Source organism: Carlito syrichta, unplaced genomic scaffold (assembly GCF_000164805.1).
Source record: "Carlito syrichta isolate Samal-C Ts95f unplaced genomic scaffold, Tarsius_syrichta-2.0.1 Scaffold307715, whole genome shotgun sequence".
NCBI classification, from domain to species: Eukaryota; Metazoa; Chordata; class Mammalia; order Primates; family Tarsiidae; genus Carlito; species Carlito syrichta.
The window spans coordinates 68,111-83,387 of NW_007251811.1; the positions used below are offsets into that span (position 1 = coordinate 68,111).

Below are 15,277 nucleotides of genomic sequence, written 5' to 3' on the forward strand. Positions count from 1 at the left end.
AGGGAGGGTCTTGACAGGAGGACTGAGATCTGAGAATTCACAGGAACAGCAGATCAGATGCCACGTTGGGCACAGCAAGCAAGTACAATGCTGGGTGCAAATGTCAGAGAAGACCAAAGCTGGGCGGGGGCAGGCAACTCTGGTAAGACTCACAGGAGCCTTGGAAGCTGGCCGTGTGAGCAGTGGCTAGACGTTTCTCGAGTATAGAAGGGGAAACTGGGAATTAAAGAATGACACTAAGAGGAAAGTTCTTATCAACCAACATACACCTTTAATTGCAAAAAGTACAAACTTTCATTACACAAATGAAACTTTAATTTACATACATTCTTTACATGGGGATGTCTTTACACGTTTGCGGAATATTTAGTTACTGTTGACAGCCTGCACTTGGAACACACATTAATGGCTCAGGATCATTCAGAGCCCCTGTGGCTGGGACAGCTGTCTGCTCTTTGGGACCATCCAGGTCTACCACACCCAGGTTCCCTGAAGAGAAACTGTAACTGTTCCTGACTCCTGTCCCTGATGACTGGGGAACGCTGCACACTGATTCTCTGACTTCCTCATGTTACCTCCTCTAAAACTTTCTGCAGGAGGGAGGGAGGAAGGGAGGAGAAAAAGATCACACCCAGTATTTTTCTTTTTTTTCTTTCTTTTTTTTTTTGAGACAGAGTCTTATTCTGTTGCCCAGGCTGTAGGGCAGTGGCACAAACACAGCTCACCACAGCCTCGACCTCCTGGGCTCAGGTGATCCTTCCGCCTCAGTCTTCCAGCCACCATATCCAGCTAATTTTTTGATTTTTTGTAGAAATGAGATCTCACTATGTTGCTCAGGCTGGTCTCAAACTCCTGGGCTAAAGCAATCCTTCCGCCTTGGTCTCCCAAAGTGCTGGGATTACAGGCAGGAGCCACCGGACCTGGCAGCTAGTATTTTTCTGTGGGTAAAACTCTGGAAGGAAGTGTAGAAAGTCGCCTATGACAAGACTGGAGGTTCTCTGGGAGTGACATATATTTGTTGGTTCCTGTCACTAATCCTCATGGATAAGTGAGCATTTGTTCCTGGAAGGGTCTAAGATGCTCTGGAGGCTGCGGCTTGAAGGACGGGACACTGGTGTGAGTAAAGGTGGCTGCACAGGACGACTCCGCCTACCCCACAGAGCTGCGGTGAGGAGTGACAGAGTACATGAAGCCAGGCACAAAGCAGATGGCCCAACTCCCCAGTTTCTTCTTGAAACTCACAATTCAGCCAGGTCAATCCCTTGCTTGTCGGCTGCTGGCTGACTGACAGACGTGCTAAGTAGAGGTGGAAGGGTTTCCAGTCCAGGCCTACTGTGTCCTGACAGTTCCAGGCCTCCACTTAGTTATGTAACATTCCTTCTCGCCACTAGGCTGAAAAGGTCTGGACATTTCACCGTCTCCAGAGAGAAGAAAATGACAGATGTATTTAGCACTAATGCCTAAATTATGCAGGGCAGGGAAGCAGACACTGAGGGACCTGGACAGCAGACAAGCTGGCTGGAGGGCTTCTCCTCAAGGCCATCACTTAGTCATGCTGTGTCCAGGGCGGGTGGCCTTGGATGCAGCATGCTAGAGGGAGAGCACCTGTCCCTCCCCTGACATGTTTTGGCAGAAGAAGCCGCCAGGCTGTCTGGAGGCTGGGAGTGAGGAGGACAGGGAGACGCTTGCTGCTGGTGACACAGCATGTTCCTAGAGGTTCCCAGATTTCATATGCTACAGGGAGTAAGTGCCTTCATCTTTCTGGCCTCCTGGCCCTGACATGCGTGGGCTCTGCACATGACATCTGCAGGTCCAAGCATGGAGAGAATTCCAACCTAAAACACGATTTTAAAGTATATCTCTGACGCTCCCTTCCTCCAGTAAATCCCAGTGCACAACGGGTCACTACTGGAAAGGTCATGAACATAGAACTTGTATACTCAGGAGTTTTTCCTCCACTGTTAGGAGAGCTTGAAAGCCTAAAAGACCCCTCAGTTTCATGACTGATTCTCAAAAGGTAGACAAAATCACCTCTCTCCATGCAAACAGACATGCAGCTTTCCCTCTTTCCCCTATACTCGGGCCTTAAGGAGATGATGTGAGGCAAACATTTGCTTTGAGGTGTGAACGTTCACTATGAAGTGACTGGATTGTAAGCAAACTCATTCCAGACTATATTAGAATGACTGAGGCCATAACCTGCAGCTACGGAACTTAAGGTTTTGTTTTAAAATAATTGTACATGGAGGCCTATTCTGGATTTTGGAAGAAGGGAACAGAAAACTAAGAACCGAAAAACAAGTGATGTAAACTCTAGGGGGACCCACAACTGTAACTAGACAGAATCTCCTCTCTGGTCCCACATCTGGAAGAATGTGGGGACAGGAACATGGTCGGACAACGTTGTGCTCCAGCTACATTCACTTTTTAAGAGTTTTCAAGTGGGGAGGGAAACGTGAAAGGATTTTGATAAAAGTCATACGGATGGATTCCTTCTTCCTCCATTCCTGTCCAAAAGAGTTCTAAAAACAAACCCTGCAGAGTTCCTGGCTGGCTGACTCTCGCTCCTAGATTCTCCCACCCAGTGGGGCACACCTGAGTCAACGAAACCCACAGCTCCTTTCTGGGGCACCACGCTGAGATGTAGCAGGAAAACAACGTGCCACAGACTCAGTTACCCACTTACCAGCAGTTAATGTCCTAAGCTTCAGTTTCTTTACAATGAGGATCTAATACCTGCTGGACTGGACTGGGTGAAGATGAAAGGAGATCATGGGTATCAGGAATGTATAAGTTATAACGGACTGGTCAAACATCATTATTCCTTTCTCTCTGAAAATTAGCTCACATATGCCCATTTCAGACTGTTCAGTATTTCACTGGATAGTGGACTTGTTTTCATAAACTATTGCTATGTTACTCCCTCCCTTCCCTAAAAAAGAAACTGAGGACAAGCTCTTTCTGTTTTCATCAACCAAGACAGGTGTGGTACCCATTCAATACTTGACTGCTGCAGAGCTCAGAACATTTGGGCATAAATGCTTCAGCCTGGCACCAAAGCAGCCTGTCTGCCCAGAGAGCTGACCTCTGGGGATAAGCATCGCCGCAGGGGAAGCCTACAGTAAAGTGAACCTAGCCCATGTGCAGAGGGCATCGCCATGTCACCTCCTAGTAAATGCTCAACAAACTTATGAGTGAGTCCTTTGGAGAGCCTGTGGTTGTGTTCTCATCGTGCTGGTGGAGGTGGGGCACTGGTCAGGTGGTCCTATCATGCCCCTACAACCCAATTCCTCATCTTGACGACCCTCTTTCCCACACTGGGTGGAGAGGAACTTTTGCTGTTTCCAGCTAGAGAGCAGGGGAAATCCTGTGGCATGCTGCATAAAGCCTTCAAGAACTAGAAACAGAGTGCCCAGCAACCCCCAGCCATTCCTGAAGGCCTGGACAGTAGTCAATTCTGCTTATTGGAATTACCCTGAGAAGAAGTTGAATTACTTTTGTGTATCTAGAAAATTCTCTTTGGAGAATTCTCTCCTTACACAAATTTACACTCAAATCTGATTTTGAATAAAGTGAGTAGTGTACGCACAAAAGCCTTGACTTATCTTCTGCTAGAACCATTCTTTGTTGAACTACAAAACAGTTCAGGGGCCTTGGGGTACTTGCCCTGGGAAGCTCAGAACACCAACACATGCAAGGGTTTCTTAGCTTTCAAAGTTCTGAGCTGAAGTGGGTATTTCATGGACATTCAAAATGTAAAGGGCAGGAGAGAAATGGGGAAGGCACACAGGGTAATTCACAGAAACAAAACAGAGGTCTCAATGATCAAAACAGCTGCTTTGCTGCTGAAAAACCTTCTCTTGTTAACTCGGAGGGTCTCATTTTAAAAAACTCTGAGAGGCCTCTCTAGGTTTGTTTATGGGTCTTCCTCCCCACTGAGTGGCAGGGTAAGGATACCGCAGAAGGCTCTCAAAGCTTGCACCAAGCTGGCCTCTAGATGATTCCTGATTTAAAACCTCTTAAATCATCATTGTTTAGCATTGGGACTTTTATATGTACAAAATGACTTGGTTTTGTGTTGTATTAAACAACACAAGGCGTTGATTCTTTTAAGGAAAAATTCCCTCAGGTACAGTTCAGCCTAGTTTCATTCAGCCCATGGAGGAGGCTCCGAATGTTTCCACCCCAAGCTTTGTGACCTCTGCTTGCCATTTACAAGTCCACAAACAGGCCATTCAGGAGCTCGGTGGGCCTCAAGGCCGTTCATGAGATGCCCAGAGAAAAGGACCTGAGATGAGGTGCATGGCTCCTCCAAGAGGGAAGAGGATCCCATAAAGAGCTATGACCCTGTCCCTCCCCATTGTCTGCCTCTGGTCAATAATTCTGACATAGACACCTACTGTATCCATCTGATTTCTGCAATTCAAAGGCCAAAGTATGGTTTGTTTTTTCTTCATCTTGGCGATGGCATGACCAATGGCCAAGTATCTAGCAGTGTCAATTAAAGAATAATAAAGAAAAAAAAAAGAACAGGAAAAGAGCATCCTTATTTACACTATTTGATTAGTATACACCAAAAGCACTTGGGGGAAAACAATGAGCACAGTGAACCATCCAATCAGAAAAACACAGCTTTATATTATCACAAAAAAATAAACATACCTCACCTTATTTCCCAGCACAAAGAGAGAAACCATTTTAAGTCAGAGAATCATACAGTCAGTTGCACGCCCAGCTGGCAAACATGTTTTGGAGTTCCTCCCCAACCACATTACAACATCAGCCCTGACACATCTGTAAAACATCTTTTCTGCAGAAAGTCAGACCCTAAAGATCAAACCCAGGGAGGCACCCTCTCCCAGGCCAGCTACTCTCTCTCACTCCCCTCTGAAGACATTGGGAAAGGCAACACAGTTGACAGGAGCAGTGCTGTCTCAGCAGTAATGGGCAGGCAGGGGACTAGAGCCCAGCTTCTCAGAAAACATCCAGACAGGCTAGGGGAGGGAGGGGGTGAGGGCGTAAGAATCTGATAAAACAGAGGCCACTGTGACCTTAGGAACCACCATTTTGAATTATAACCAGACTCCAGCCTGGCATCATGGAGAGGCCAAGAGCCATGGGCACTGGGTTATAGAATCCGATTTGCCAAGGGTCTTTCCCAGGGGCTCCTGGTCCCATCTGTGGGGTTAGGTATAATCTGAAGAATTGTTTAGTATACTTCTTGAGGGCAATTCAAGGTTATGTGATCTTCTTTCACTGGTTCTAGATTCTATTCTGCTTGAGAAACTGCAATCAGCCATGGCTTTCCAAAAAAGTCCAGGAAGATGGGGATGACCAGGTCCACCTGGTGAAGGATGGCTCTGATGTCAAAACCTCCCAGCTGCCCTCTCCGCTGCCCATGTGGATGAAGGAGGGCACCAGCCCTGTTTCCTGACTGAGGGGCAGTGCCCAAAGGCCTGGAAGAGCTCAGTCTCTCACAGATGGGTGCTGGCAGAGTCCTAGCCAAGCTGGGCTAGAATCATTCCTGAGCCGTGTGCAGGAAGAGTCAGGAGGGCTCAGCCCTGCCGCTCCCTTACAGCTCACAGCTGGCTTGCACATGCATGCAAAGGGCAGGTAACTAAGCAACCAACCCCTGGAAACCGGTTTCCTCGTTTTTGCTTTTTATTTCCCCCTTTCAACTTGGTTTTCAGCTCTCAAAACTGCTCCTGTAAATAGTTCTGTCTCTTACAGTTCTGAGAAAGTAGTTCCATCGCAGATGACCAAAGGCTGGGACCCTCTGACTATAATGTTGATCTTCCAGTGGGTGGTGTCGGCATAGCCTTGAAGAGAAACAGCGAAAGGAATGCATGTCAGTGTCAGGGGTTGGGTACACCTGTAGGCAAGAGCAAGGGGGGCCTGCCAGCACTGGCCCCAGGTGCACCTACAGAGTCAAAGACAAATCTTGCTCTGAAGGTTTTTTAGCTCCTCCTAGCATAAATACTCCTAGTATCCAGACATCCAACTGGAGCCACTTTGAACCAAAACACCTTATCACCACCCCTCACCTAGGCAGGCCAGGCCAGCGGTGCTCCAGTATTAGTTAATGCTTGATTTGCATATTATTTTTATTTCTAAATGGAAACAAAAGTCATGTGGCTGGGATTATAGGTATGTCAGTAGCAATCAGTTTGACAGCAGTTTTCTTGGCAGAAGCAAATAAATCCACAAGCGTCATCATTGACCTCCTTATTTTTTCCTGCCTCACAAAACCTGGGCAAGACCTGGAGTCACAGGCAATGCTCAGACTGGGTTTCCAGTGGATTTCTCTTGTTTCCATTTAAACATAGAAGACTATGTGGCTATAATCCTGGCAATCTGGGAGGCCAAGATGGGAAGACTGCTTGAGGCCTGGGCAACATATCAAGACTTCATCTCTACAAAAAAATTAAAAAAAAATTAGACAGGCATGGAGGCACACGTTTGTATCCCAGTTACTTGGGAGGCTGAGGCAGAAGGATCGTCTGAGCCCAGGAGGTTGAGGCTGTGGTGAGCAATACCATGCTACTGCACTCCAGTCTGGGAAACAGAGTGAGATCCTGACTCAAAAAAAAAAAAAAAAGAAAAGGTATGAACTTGGATCAATTCAGCAGATTTACAAAGGCAGGATGGTCTGGTATTGGGCATCAATTCTTAGACTGATCTCAGCTTTTTCAGCAAGAAGACAGGACAGATTCCGGGGGGAACAGGCTCTACTATCCAATTTTTGTGACGTTATCTATAAAATTGTTTCATTACAGAACATCCAGCTTAACCTAAACCAGCATTTCCCAAACTGGGTTCTGCAAACAATAGTGTCCTATAAGATATTCCAAAGAAAACAGGTTTCCATGGCCAAGGCAGTTTGATAACCACTAGTTTCCTCCAAGGCTTTTCAGAGTCTTTGACATACTACGGCGCACTACACTTTAACAAGACAGGCGTTTCCCAAAGTCGAATGACTCAAGAACCCTGTATGCCATAAGCCTTTCCAAGCATTTCCTGGTCCCAACCATGGGGTCATAGGTAATGTGAAGAATCATTTAGGAAACACTGACCTATATCACCTGAGTGACCTATGAAGGTAAACTTAACAACTTTAGCTCTTCAATAATCTCTTGATGCTGTTGAACATCATTGTGCCTCTAGTTAACAATACAATCCCATACACTTAAGAATGTGTTGAGCTGGGCTCGGTGGCTCAGCCTGTAATCCTGCGCCTTTGGGAGGCTGAGGGAGTGGATTGCCTGAGCCCGCAGGTTCGAGACCTGCCTGGGCAGCGAGACCTCATCTCTACAATAAATCAAAAAATCAGCTGGGCGTGGTAGCTCATGCCTGTGATTCCGGCTACTCAGAAGGCTGAGGCGGAAGGATCCCCGGAGCCCAGCAGACGAGGCTGCGGTGGCCAAGAGCGGCCACTGCACTCCAGTTTGGGCGACAGAGTGAGACTCCAACTCAAAAAAAAAAAAAAAAAAAAAAAAGAATGTGTTGAAAGGGTAGGTCTCATGTTACATGTTTTTATCAAAATAAAATAAAATTTTAAAACAAACAATCTCTTGATGGAAAATTTTCAAGAATATGATGGACTCCACCCATCTTTAAATGGAGAGCACTAAATAGAATTTAACCTTTACTTGGTGACTCAGGAAAGGTCACGATGAGCAGTGACTGTCCTGTACAGTGACTGCAGATGTTGTGTCTGATCCCATGTCATTCCTCAGAATGACTCCAACCAAAGGTTTTCTGGTGATCTGTAACCTCTCCCCCCTCCACAAGTCAATGTGTATTTTGTCAAAAGTCATAGAATTTGCTTGTCACAGTGTCATTCTTTTTTTTTTTTTTTTTTGAGTTGGAGTCCCACTGTCGCCCAAACTGGAGTGCAGTGGCTGCTCCCGGCCACCGCAGCCTCGACCTGCTGGGCTCTGGCGATGCTTCCGCCTCAGCCTTCGAAGTAGCTGGAACTACAGGCGCGCGCTACCATGCCCGGCTAATTTTTTTTTTTTTTTTAATTTATTGTAAAGATGAGGTCTCGCCTGCCCAGGCGGGTCTCAAACCCGCGGGCTCAGGCAATCCACTCACCTCAGCCTCCCAAAGGCACGGGATTACAGGCTGAGCCACCGAGCCTGGCTCACAGTGTCATTCTTAAGTGTCATTCTAATGTACTGGAGAGGCCATGTGTCCTACATCCACCGAATCATTCTTCTCTCTTGTCAGGGTGTGCTTTCCTGTCCTCACTGTTAACTGTGGCTGCTGCAGCCATCATGTCTATTTCTGTCACTGCTGCAGGTGCCCACTGGCCTCCCCACCCCTCCAGAAACCTATTCTCCTAGACTTGCTTTCACTGCTGTCCACAAGGCTCCTATCCTTCTGGTCAACAAACCAGCCAGTCACAGCATGGGTGGTGTCGTGCTCTGGACGTTAGGCTGTTTTGGACTATCTGCACCAGTGTTTGAGGCTCAAAGCATCCTTGATCACTGCCAGACATCTTTTTTCCCTCTATCCCTAATTTTACAATTCTGGATGCCTGTGGGAGCTGGAAAGCTAGAACTTGGATAACTAAGGTGTTTCTGTAGTTGTTTGAACTGTTGGGCATTTGTCAAGCACAGCCACACACTCCAAACCCAAACATGCCATCAAGATTTTTTACAATCATCATCCTTCATGATAAAGTCACTCAACTACAGGAAAAAGAGTTCAGATCAATTTAAGAATCCTTTTTTGTGGGGTTTTCCAGGAGCCAGAACAGCTGTGCTACATTATTAGTTAATGCTTGATTTGTACATTCTTTTTCTTGCTCTTTTCTAAATTGAAATAAGAGTTATGTAACTTGGATTAAAGGCTGACATAGTTTGCAGTCTGTTCCCTGCTCTCTTATGAGGTGAGAGGTTTCTAGGGGCTCAGGGGTCTTTTGAATGGAAACAATTAAGAGAAATCAATTGGAAACCCAGTCTGGGCTCTGCCGGTGACTCCAGGTCTTGCCCAGGTTTTGAGAGGCAGGAAAAACAAGGTCAATGGTGACGCTTGTGGATTTATTTGCTTCTGCCAAGAAAACTCTGCTGTCAAACTGATTGCTACTGACAGCAGTTGATTCAAATCTGTTTCTTTGGACCAGATTTTTAGGATACAAGGCATAGAACAAGTCACAGTTGGGAAAACATGGAACCAGAGTCAAGGGTGAGTCATCACTATGAAGCTGTGACTTGGCCATGGAAGGTAACACTTCCTTGTGTGACCATTAGCCTTATAAACTGCTTTGCATTGTTTTATTTGCAGAATGAGTATATAAAGGGTTTCCTGTAATCTTTTTTTTTTTGAGTTGGAGTCTCACTTTGTCACCCAGACTGGAATACAGTGGCACTCTCCCGGCCTGCTGGGTTCCGGTGATCCTTCTGCCCCAGCCTTCCAAGTAGCAGGAACTACAGGTGCTCACTACCACACCCGGCTAGTTTTTTATTTTATTGTAGAGATTTATTTTATTTTATTTTATTATTAGAGACGCGGTCTCACCAAGTCGCCTGGGTGGGTCTCAAACCCGTGAGCTCAGACAATCCACTTGCCTCGGCCTCCCAAAGTGCTGGGATTACAGGCTGAGCCACTGAGTCCAGTCTTGTAATCTTAAACTGTTCCTCTCCTGGCTTGACTGTTCAAGCAGACACTTAAGACTTGATGCTTCGCCTGACTGATGGTGGGGCCCTGGGATGGTCACCTCTCCTCTCTGGGTCTCACGCCTTGTCTGTAGAACGAGGAACTGGTCTAAATATTTTCCGATATGAAGTTTCTATGACCAACTGACATATTCATTCCAAATGTTGCATTTACAAGACATTTCTCTCTATTACATTTTCTCATTAGTTGTTCCATTTCTCAGCATACATATTGATCCTGCTAACAAAAAAATGCTACTTTTGATTCTACTTAACGGAACCTTTGTGAAGGCAATATTTGATTCTTAACATATTGCTTTAGTTAAAAGCTCAGAAGATCCGGTGTGACCCTGCTCTCCTGGGTCCTACATACCGATATTCCCTGGCACTACTGGCATGGCCATGGACTGACAATGTGTTCGGCACTGGAAGGGAGGGATGAGCTGCAGCATGGCCTCGCCGCTGCCGATGATAAACAGGTCATGCATCTTATGTATCTGGAGGAAAGAACAAGGGGGATGAAAAGGGAGGCAAGGAAAACAAAGTAAAACCTGGGGGTTTGGTACACAAAAAGACTCATACATATGGTTCTGAATTTCCTAGCCTAAGCAAACAGGAAAACAGAACCTACAACAAAATTCACAATTATGTCCAAAAGACAAAACCAAACTAGTTTCTCCTAAGAATGGCATCTCCTGGTGGTGGGGCCGGATTAAATATCTTCTATGGGTCTCCTAAAGAGGCTCGGTATGGCCTAGTGAGCAACACCCTCAACAACAGCCCAAGAGCAGGTCCTGCATGAGCTTCCTAATCTGTAGTTATTTTTAGCCACAGCTTCTAAGTAAGCCAAAGGAAAATACTGAAATGCCATTTTAAAAAAGTGGTTTTAGCAAAGGCAACACATGGTAGTCTAAGCATATAACTTTCTGAGGGTCTGGTTTGACCCAGACCTTTTAGATTGATAGATGGCTGGCATATCCTTTGGGCACTTTTCCATGGAATATTATTTCTTACTACCAGAAATTGAGTAAGACTTGCCCAGAATCAAGCTTAAGTTTATACTCTCTGGTGAGACACAGGTGAGAGCAGGTATGCCATGCTACCAATTAAAAACTAATGACACGGGAGGGGCATACCTCATCAACAAGGGTACCTGCATGATCAATGTTTATATACCTGACCCTGAAATGTACCCCACATCTTTATAATAAAAATTAAAAAAAAAAAAACAAACTAATGACACTAAGCCTAACCTCTGATTTTGCAAACTAAGGAGACAACCAGCATATATATCTGCATAGGTAACGACTGCACTCCTGAGGGCATACAACCGCTGGCAGCAACAGGCATTAAGTACAAACTGTTGTGTGCTTGGCAAGGAGTTATGAACCCTGGGGATGGAACTGAGAGAGGGTGGCGAATAAGACCAAAGGTGGGTCTTGCTCTGCATACTTAGGGCCTCCCCTCCACCTCCTCCTAGCTCCCACCCTTCAGAGAAACCCTTTAAATGTCCATATAAAGTGGAGGTCAGAAGTCTCTGGGACAGGTACTGGTTTTCTCTTTACCACTCAGGGTGTCCAGGGTCTTAGGCTTTGGCTCCATCTTCCCCTGTCCCCAGCCCGGGTCTCTTTGCTGCTCCCATAGGCCCTGGCCATGATTCTGTTTCCCTGGCAACACTAGAGCCGTTTCATCAGGTACTGTGGTGACAGGGAGAGGGCTGATGTCTTGAGCTGGCCTGCAGGTGACTGGTACTAATACTGGCAGAAATTTTTACATCTGTAGTCTTGAAAAAAATCAAAGACCAAAAACAAGTGAATGTATCCTGCCTTCACACAGACCAGACACAGGGCAGGATTCTGTCCCTCCATATCCAAGATGAAAAGAAACAGACAGCAGGACAGTATAGGCTAGCCCTGGATCATGCTGAGGGTGAAGCAGACCTTGGATCTCCTCACTCTTATCCCAGTGCCACTTAACAACCAGGTGCCCACTTCCTATCTTCTACTCTAAGGATGCCTTTGAATACTGGGCCTATAGACATGTGACTTTACCAGGGCCCATACTAGAGATGTGGACAACAGGGTGGGGTAACAAGGCTAGGGAGAAAGGAGATTCGGGCCAGGGTGGGGAAGCAGATGTTCTAAGAAACCAGACTCTCAGGATTTTTGCCTGTTTGGGCCACTGCCCTTCCCAAAACATCTTCGAGAACCAAAACAGGATGACTGTGATAAGCGCTGGAGTAACTCTGTATTTACTCCTTTGGCCGGGCTCCTTGGTGTTCTGCAGGCTGGTGAAATTAACTTCGGTATTCAAACGGGACAACCGAGAGCAAGATAAAGGCCCTCGCCCAGAATTATATCATAATTATGAAGATAAAGTCATACGAAGGCCCTGAATTCTAGCTGGGACAGCAGGATAAACTTCTTTAACATCTGAGGCAAGAGTCCAGCATCTCCACCCCAGTGCTGGCAGACAGAACTTTTTACTGCTAGACAAATGACTGTTTTTATAGGCTTTTAAATTCCTTTAACACAATTCAGCAAATTTGGAGCCAAACAATAGTATCAGGAGGTTGAAGCCAGGGGATCACAGTTTGGGAAATTTATATTTTTAATTCTTCCAAAAGAATCTAGGCTCCAAAACCTTCCGCAAGAATGAGACTCATCAAAGGAGCAATTCAGAGAAAAGTAAACAGACATCAACACAGAACAGCTTCTCCCAGTTTACTGGTCCCCAGAAAGGCAAGTCTGGGTTCTGGGCACTTGACTTCAGTCTAAGGTAGAGAGGACTGGAGCAGAGTGGACCCTTCCACCAGCTGGGCTGCCTGTTTCCAGTATGGGCCTGTCAAATCCTCCCCAGGATCCAAGCTTTTTGCCTTGCCAGTTCTCCACCTGATGTCTCTTATCTGTTTATTTCTTGGGAAAGCCAACCTGCAGAGTCCTCCTGTTAACCCATTCCATGTCCTTGGGCAAGTCACTTAACCTCTCTGTGATTCAGTTTCCTTACATACAAAATGAAGGAGTTAGACTGATCATTTACATACTATTAACTTATAGTTTGCCTACTTTTAAATATGAGGCAGGAAAGTCAGACTAACTGTACACTCAAGTCCCTTCACATTTTAAGATTCCTTCAGTGCAGAAAAGCAGCTTACCCCCCAGGTGTTAAGGGCAGGAAACAGATTTGCAAGGCAACTGGACTTTCTGGAAACATGTCTTCATAAGAGTGGGTCACTGCAGGCCTCCTAGCTAGCAGTAGGAGGAGAGAACTTTAGATGATGTGGATGTCCCCTCGATTCACCCTCTAAGTCAACTCCAAGGAAGGCCTTGATTATGACATTAGTCCAGATCCCAAATGAGGAAGATTCTAGATCCAAAATTTCCTACCTTAGTCCCCACAACAGATTCCGGAAGAAAGAGGAAGCACTTTTTTAAAGAGGCATCTTTTGGAAATGGCAGGTGGGTGAAAACAGGAAAAAGCTCATGTAGCATTTGTGACCTGTTCAGAGGTCTTCTCCTGTAAAAGTTTGAAAAAGAAAAATGTCACTCAGCCAGGCAAGCCAGCCTATCCCTATGACTAACAGAGCTTCAGCAAGGGTGGGGATACTGTGGGCGGTGGGTCAAAAGGGAAGAACGTCAGTGCAACGTCTGAAGTGCTAGGTCCCTGGAGAACAGTTGTGTAGAATCAATTACACCATGTACACACACAGGCATAAATGTATGATTTGGACATGTGGGTGGAATGTTTGTAAAAATGCAGCTAAAACAACATATAGAAGGAAAGAAGCAATCTATTCATTTTATCTTGGAAAAGATAGTGAAGTAACAGCAGGCCAGGTGGGGGAAGGGAAGAAGCAGGAGGGAGAAGAAGAGGCACAAAGAACGGCCTCTCTTCTAAGGCAGAGGGGTGAGCAGGGGGCAAGCATGACTAATTTATTAAACTGGGCATTTGCTGGGCACAATGTGGTTCACGCCAGTAATCCCAGTACTTTCTTTGGGAGGCTGAGGTGAGAGGACTGCCTAAGCCCACGCATTTGAGACTGGCCTGGGCAACATGGCCGAGACCTCGTCTCTACAAAAAATTAAAAAATTAGCTGGGTGTGGTGGCACACACCTGTAGCTCCAGCTACTTGGAAGGCTGAGGTGGAAGGATCACCTGAGCCCAGCAGGTCGAGACTGTGGTGGCCGTGAGTGTGTCACTGCACTCCATCCTAGGTGACAGAGTGAGACTCAAAAAAACAAAACAAAAAAAAAATGGGTATTCTATCACACAAACAGCAGATTTACAGAAAAGTGGAAGCATTAAGAAATTAACAAGTCTGAAAATGCCATTTTAATACTCGTTTGGAGGCTGACTTTTCTTTTCTTGCTGGAGAGCAAGCTTAATCCCAAGGAATGACCATGTCTTCTATAGGACATGGGAAGGAACAGGAAGATAGACCAGGGTTTCAACCCTGGATGGATAACCACGGGCAAGTTGCTTAACTTCTCCAATTCTCACTTTTCTGATCAGGAAAATGAAAAGAATCATCCTATTTCCTAGAGCTATTATGAGTATCACCAGTGAGCAACAGACACTAAGCACCAAGAGGAACATGCCTGGCACAAACAAGTGCCAGGAAGTGCAGCTCACCTTCCATGCTTCACGCTCTCTCTTCAGCCCTCAAAGCTCAAGCCCCGCGCTACAGAAGCTGCTGAACATTATGATCCTTCTAGGCGATCGTGGGTGTCCCTGTGGGGGCACACCCTTCTGACACCTTTCCCACTCATCCCCTTCCTCTCTCCCCACTGGATTATCAGTGAGCTCCTATCATTGAAGGGTGGACCATAAAGTACTGCACAGCGCTGGACCCACGGGAGGCCTCTGTGGCAGCTGTTCCCATTCTGCCAGTGTTACTGCTCTACCCCTTTCCTACATACAAACTAAGTGCCCCTTTCCACACTCACCATGGATAAGGAAACGGGAACCACCGCTCAGGAAAGCAGCGCCACCACTTGGTAAAAAACCCTTCCGTGAAGCCTTCTGTCGCCTCAGGGTACTGGCACAAAAAATGCTGAATCTCCTCAGTCAACAGGGGCTGCCCAGTCTTACAAGGCAGGAAACAAAGCAAAACAAAACAACACGGAGTTACTTGTCAGGAAGTTCACAGAGACTGATCTGGTCCGTCAGAGGGGTACTCGGGCTTCCTGCTCACCTTGATCACCATAGGATGAAGCCTCTCAAATTTCTTCGGGGCATCCTCCAGAAGCATCACCTTCAGGGGTAGTTTCTGGATGCAGCCAGTGCAGTTGGCAGGGATGGGCTCTGACTCATTCTGCTGACAGTCACTTGTCCACCAGGGGTCAAAGTCTGAGAGGAAGGGACACAGAGAAGGCAGATGTAGGAAGGGCACAGCTGGTACATCCGGTAGCTCCAGCAATGAATGCAGAGAGGAGAGAGATCATAGCAATTTTGAAAAGCTAACAACAAAAAGCACTGGAGAGCTCTGCAAAGGGACATGTGAAGAAATAAGGAGGCTCTGAGGAGGGTAGAGGGCCCTAGGAAAAGAGGTGGGAAGGAGAGGTACTTTTCTCTTTTTGTACTTTGTAGAAAATATATTTTAACATGTACATGTATTT

General features: G+C 46.2%; 1 protein-coding gene across 3 annotated transcripts in view; it reads right to left on the reverse strand.

The window, feature by feature from the left end:
- Positions 1–4,613: 4,613 nt before the first annotated feature.
- The window catches only part of CUNH6orf89 (chromosome unknown C6orf89 homolog), a 39,371-nt gene continuing 28,707 nt past the window's right edge, over positions 4,614–15,277 (reverse strand). For all 3 annotated transcript variants that reach the window (XM_021715808.1, XM_008064579.2, XM_021715809.1), the window contains 5 exons: positions 14,854–15,008; positions 14,606–14,745; positions 13,046–13,175; positions 10,033–10,156; positions 4,614–5,819 (listed from right to left, as the gene is read on the reverse strand). In XM_021715808.1, coding sequence (XP_021571483.1) covers positions 5,725–5,819; positions 10,033–10,156; positions 13,046–13,175; positions 14,606–14,745; positions 14,854–15,008 — 644 coding nt within the window. In that variant the 3' untranslated portion in view covers positions 4,614–5,724. The remainder of the gene's footprint in view (positions 5,820–10,032; positions 10,157–13,045; positions 13,176–14,605; positions 14,746–14,853; positions 15,009–15,277) is intronic.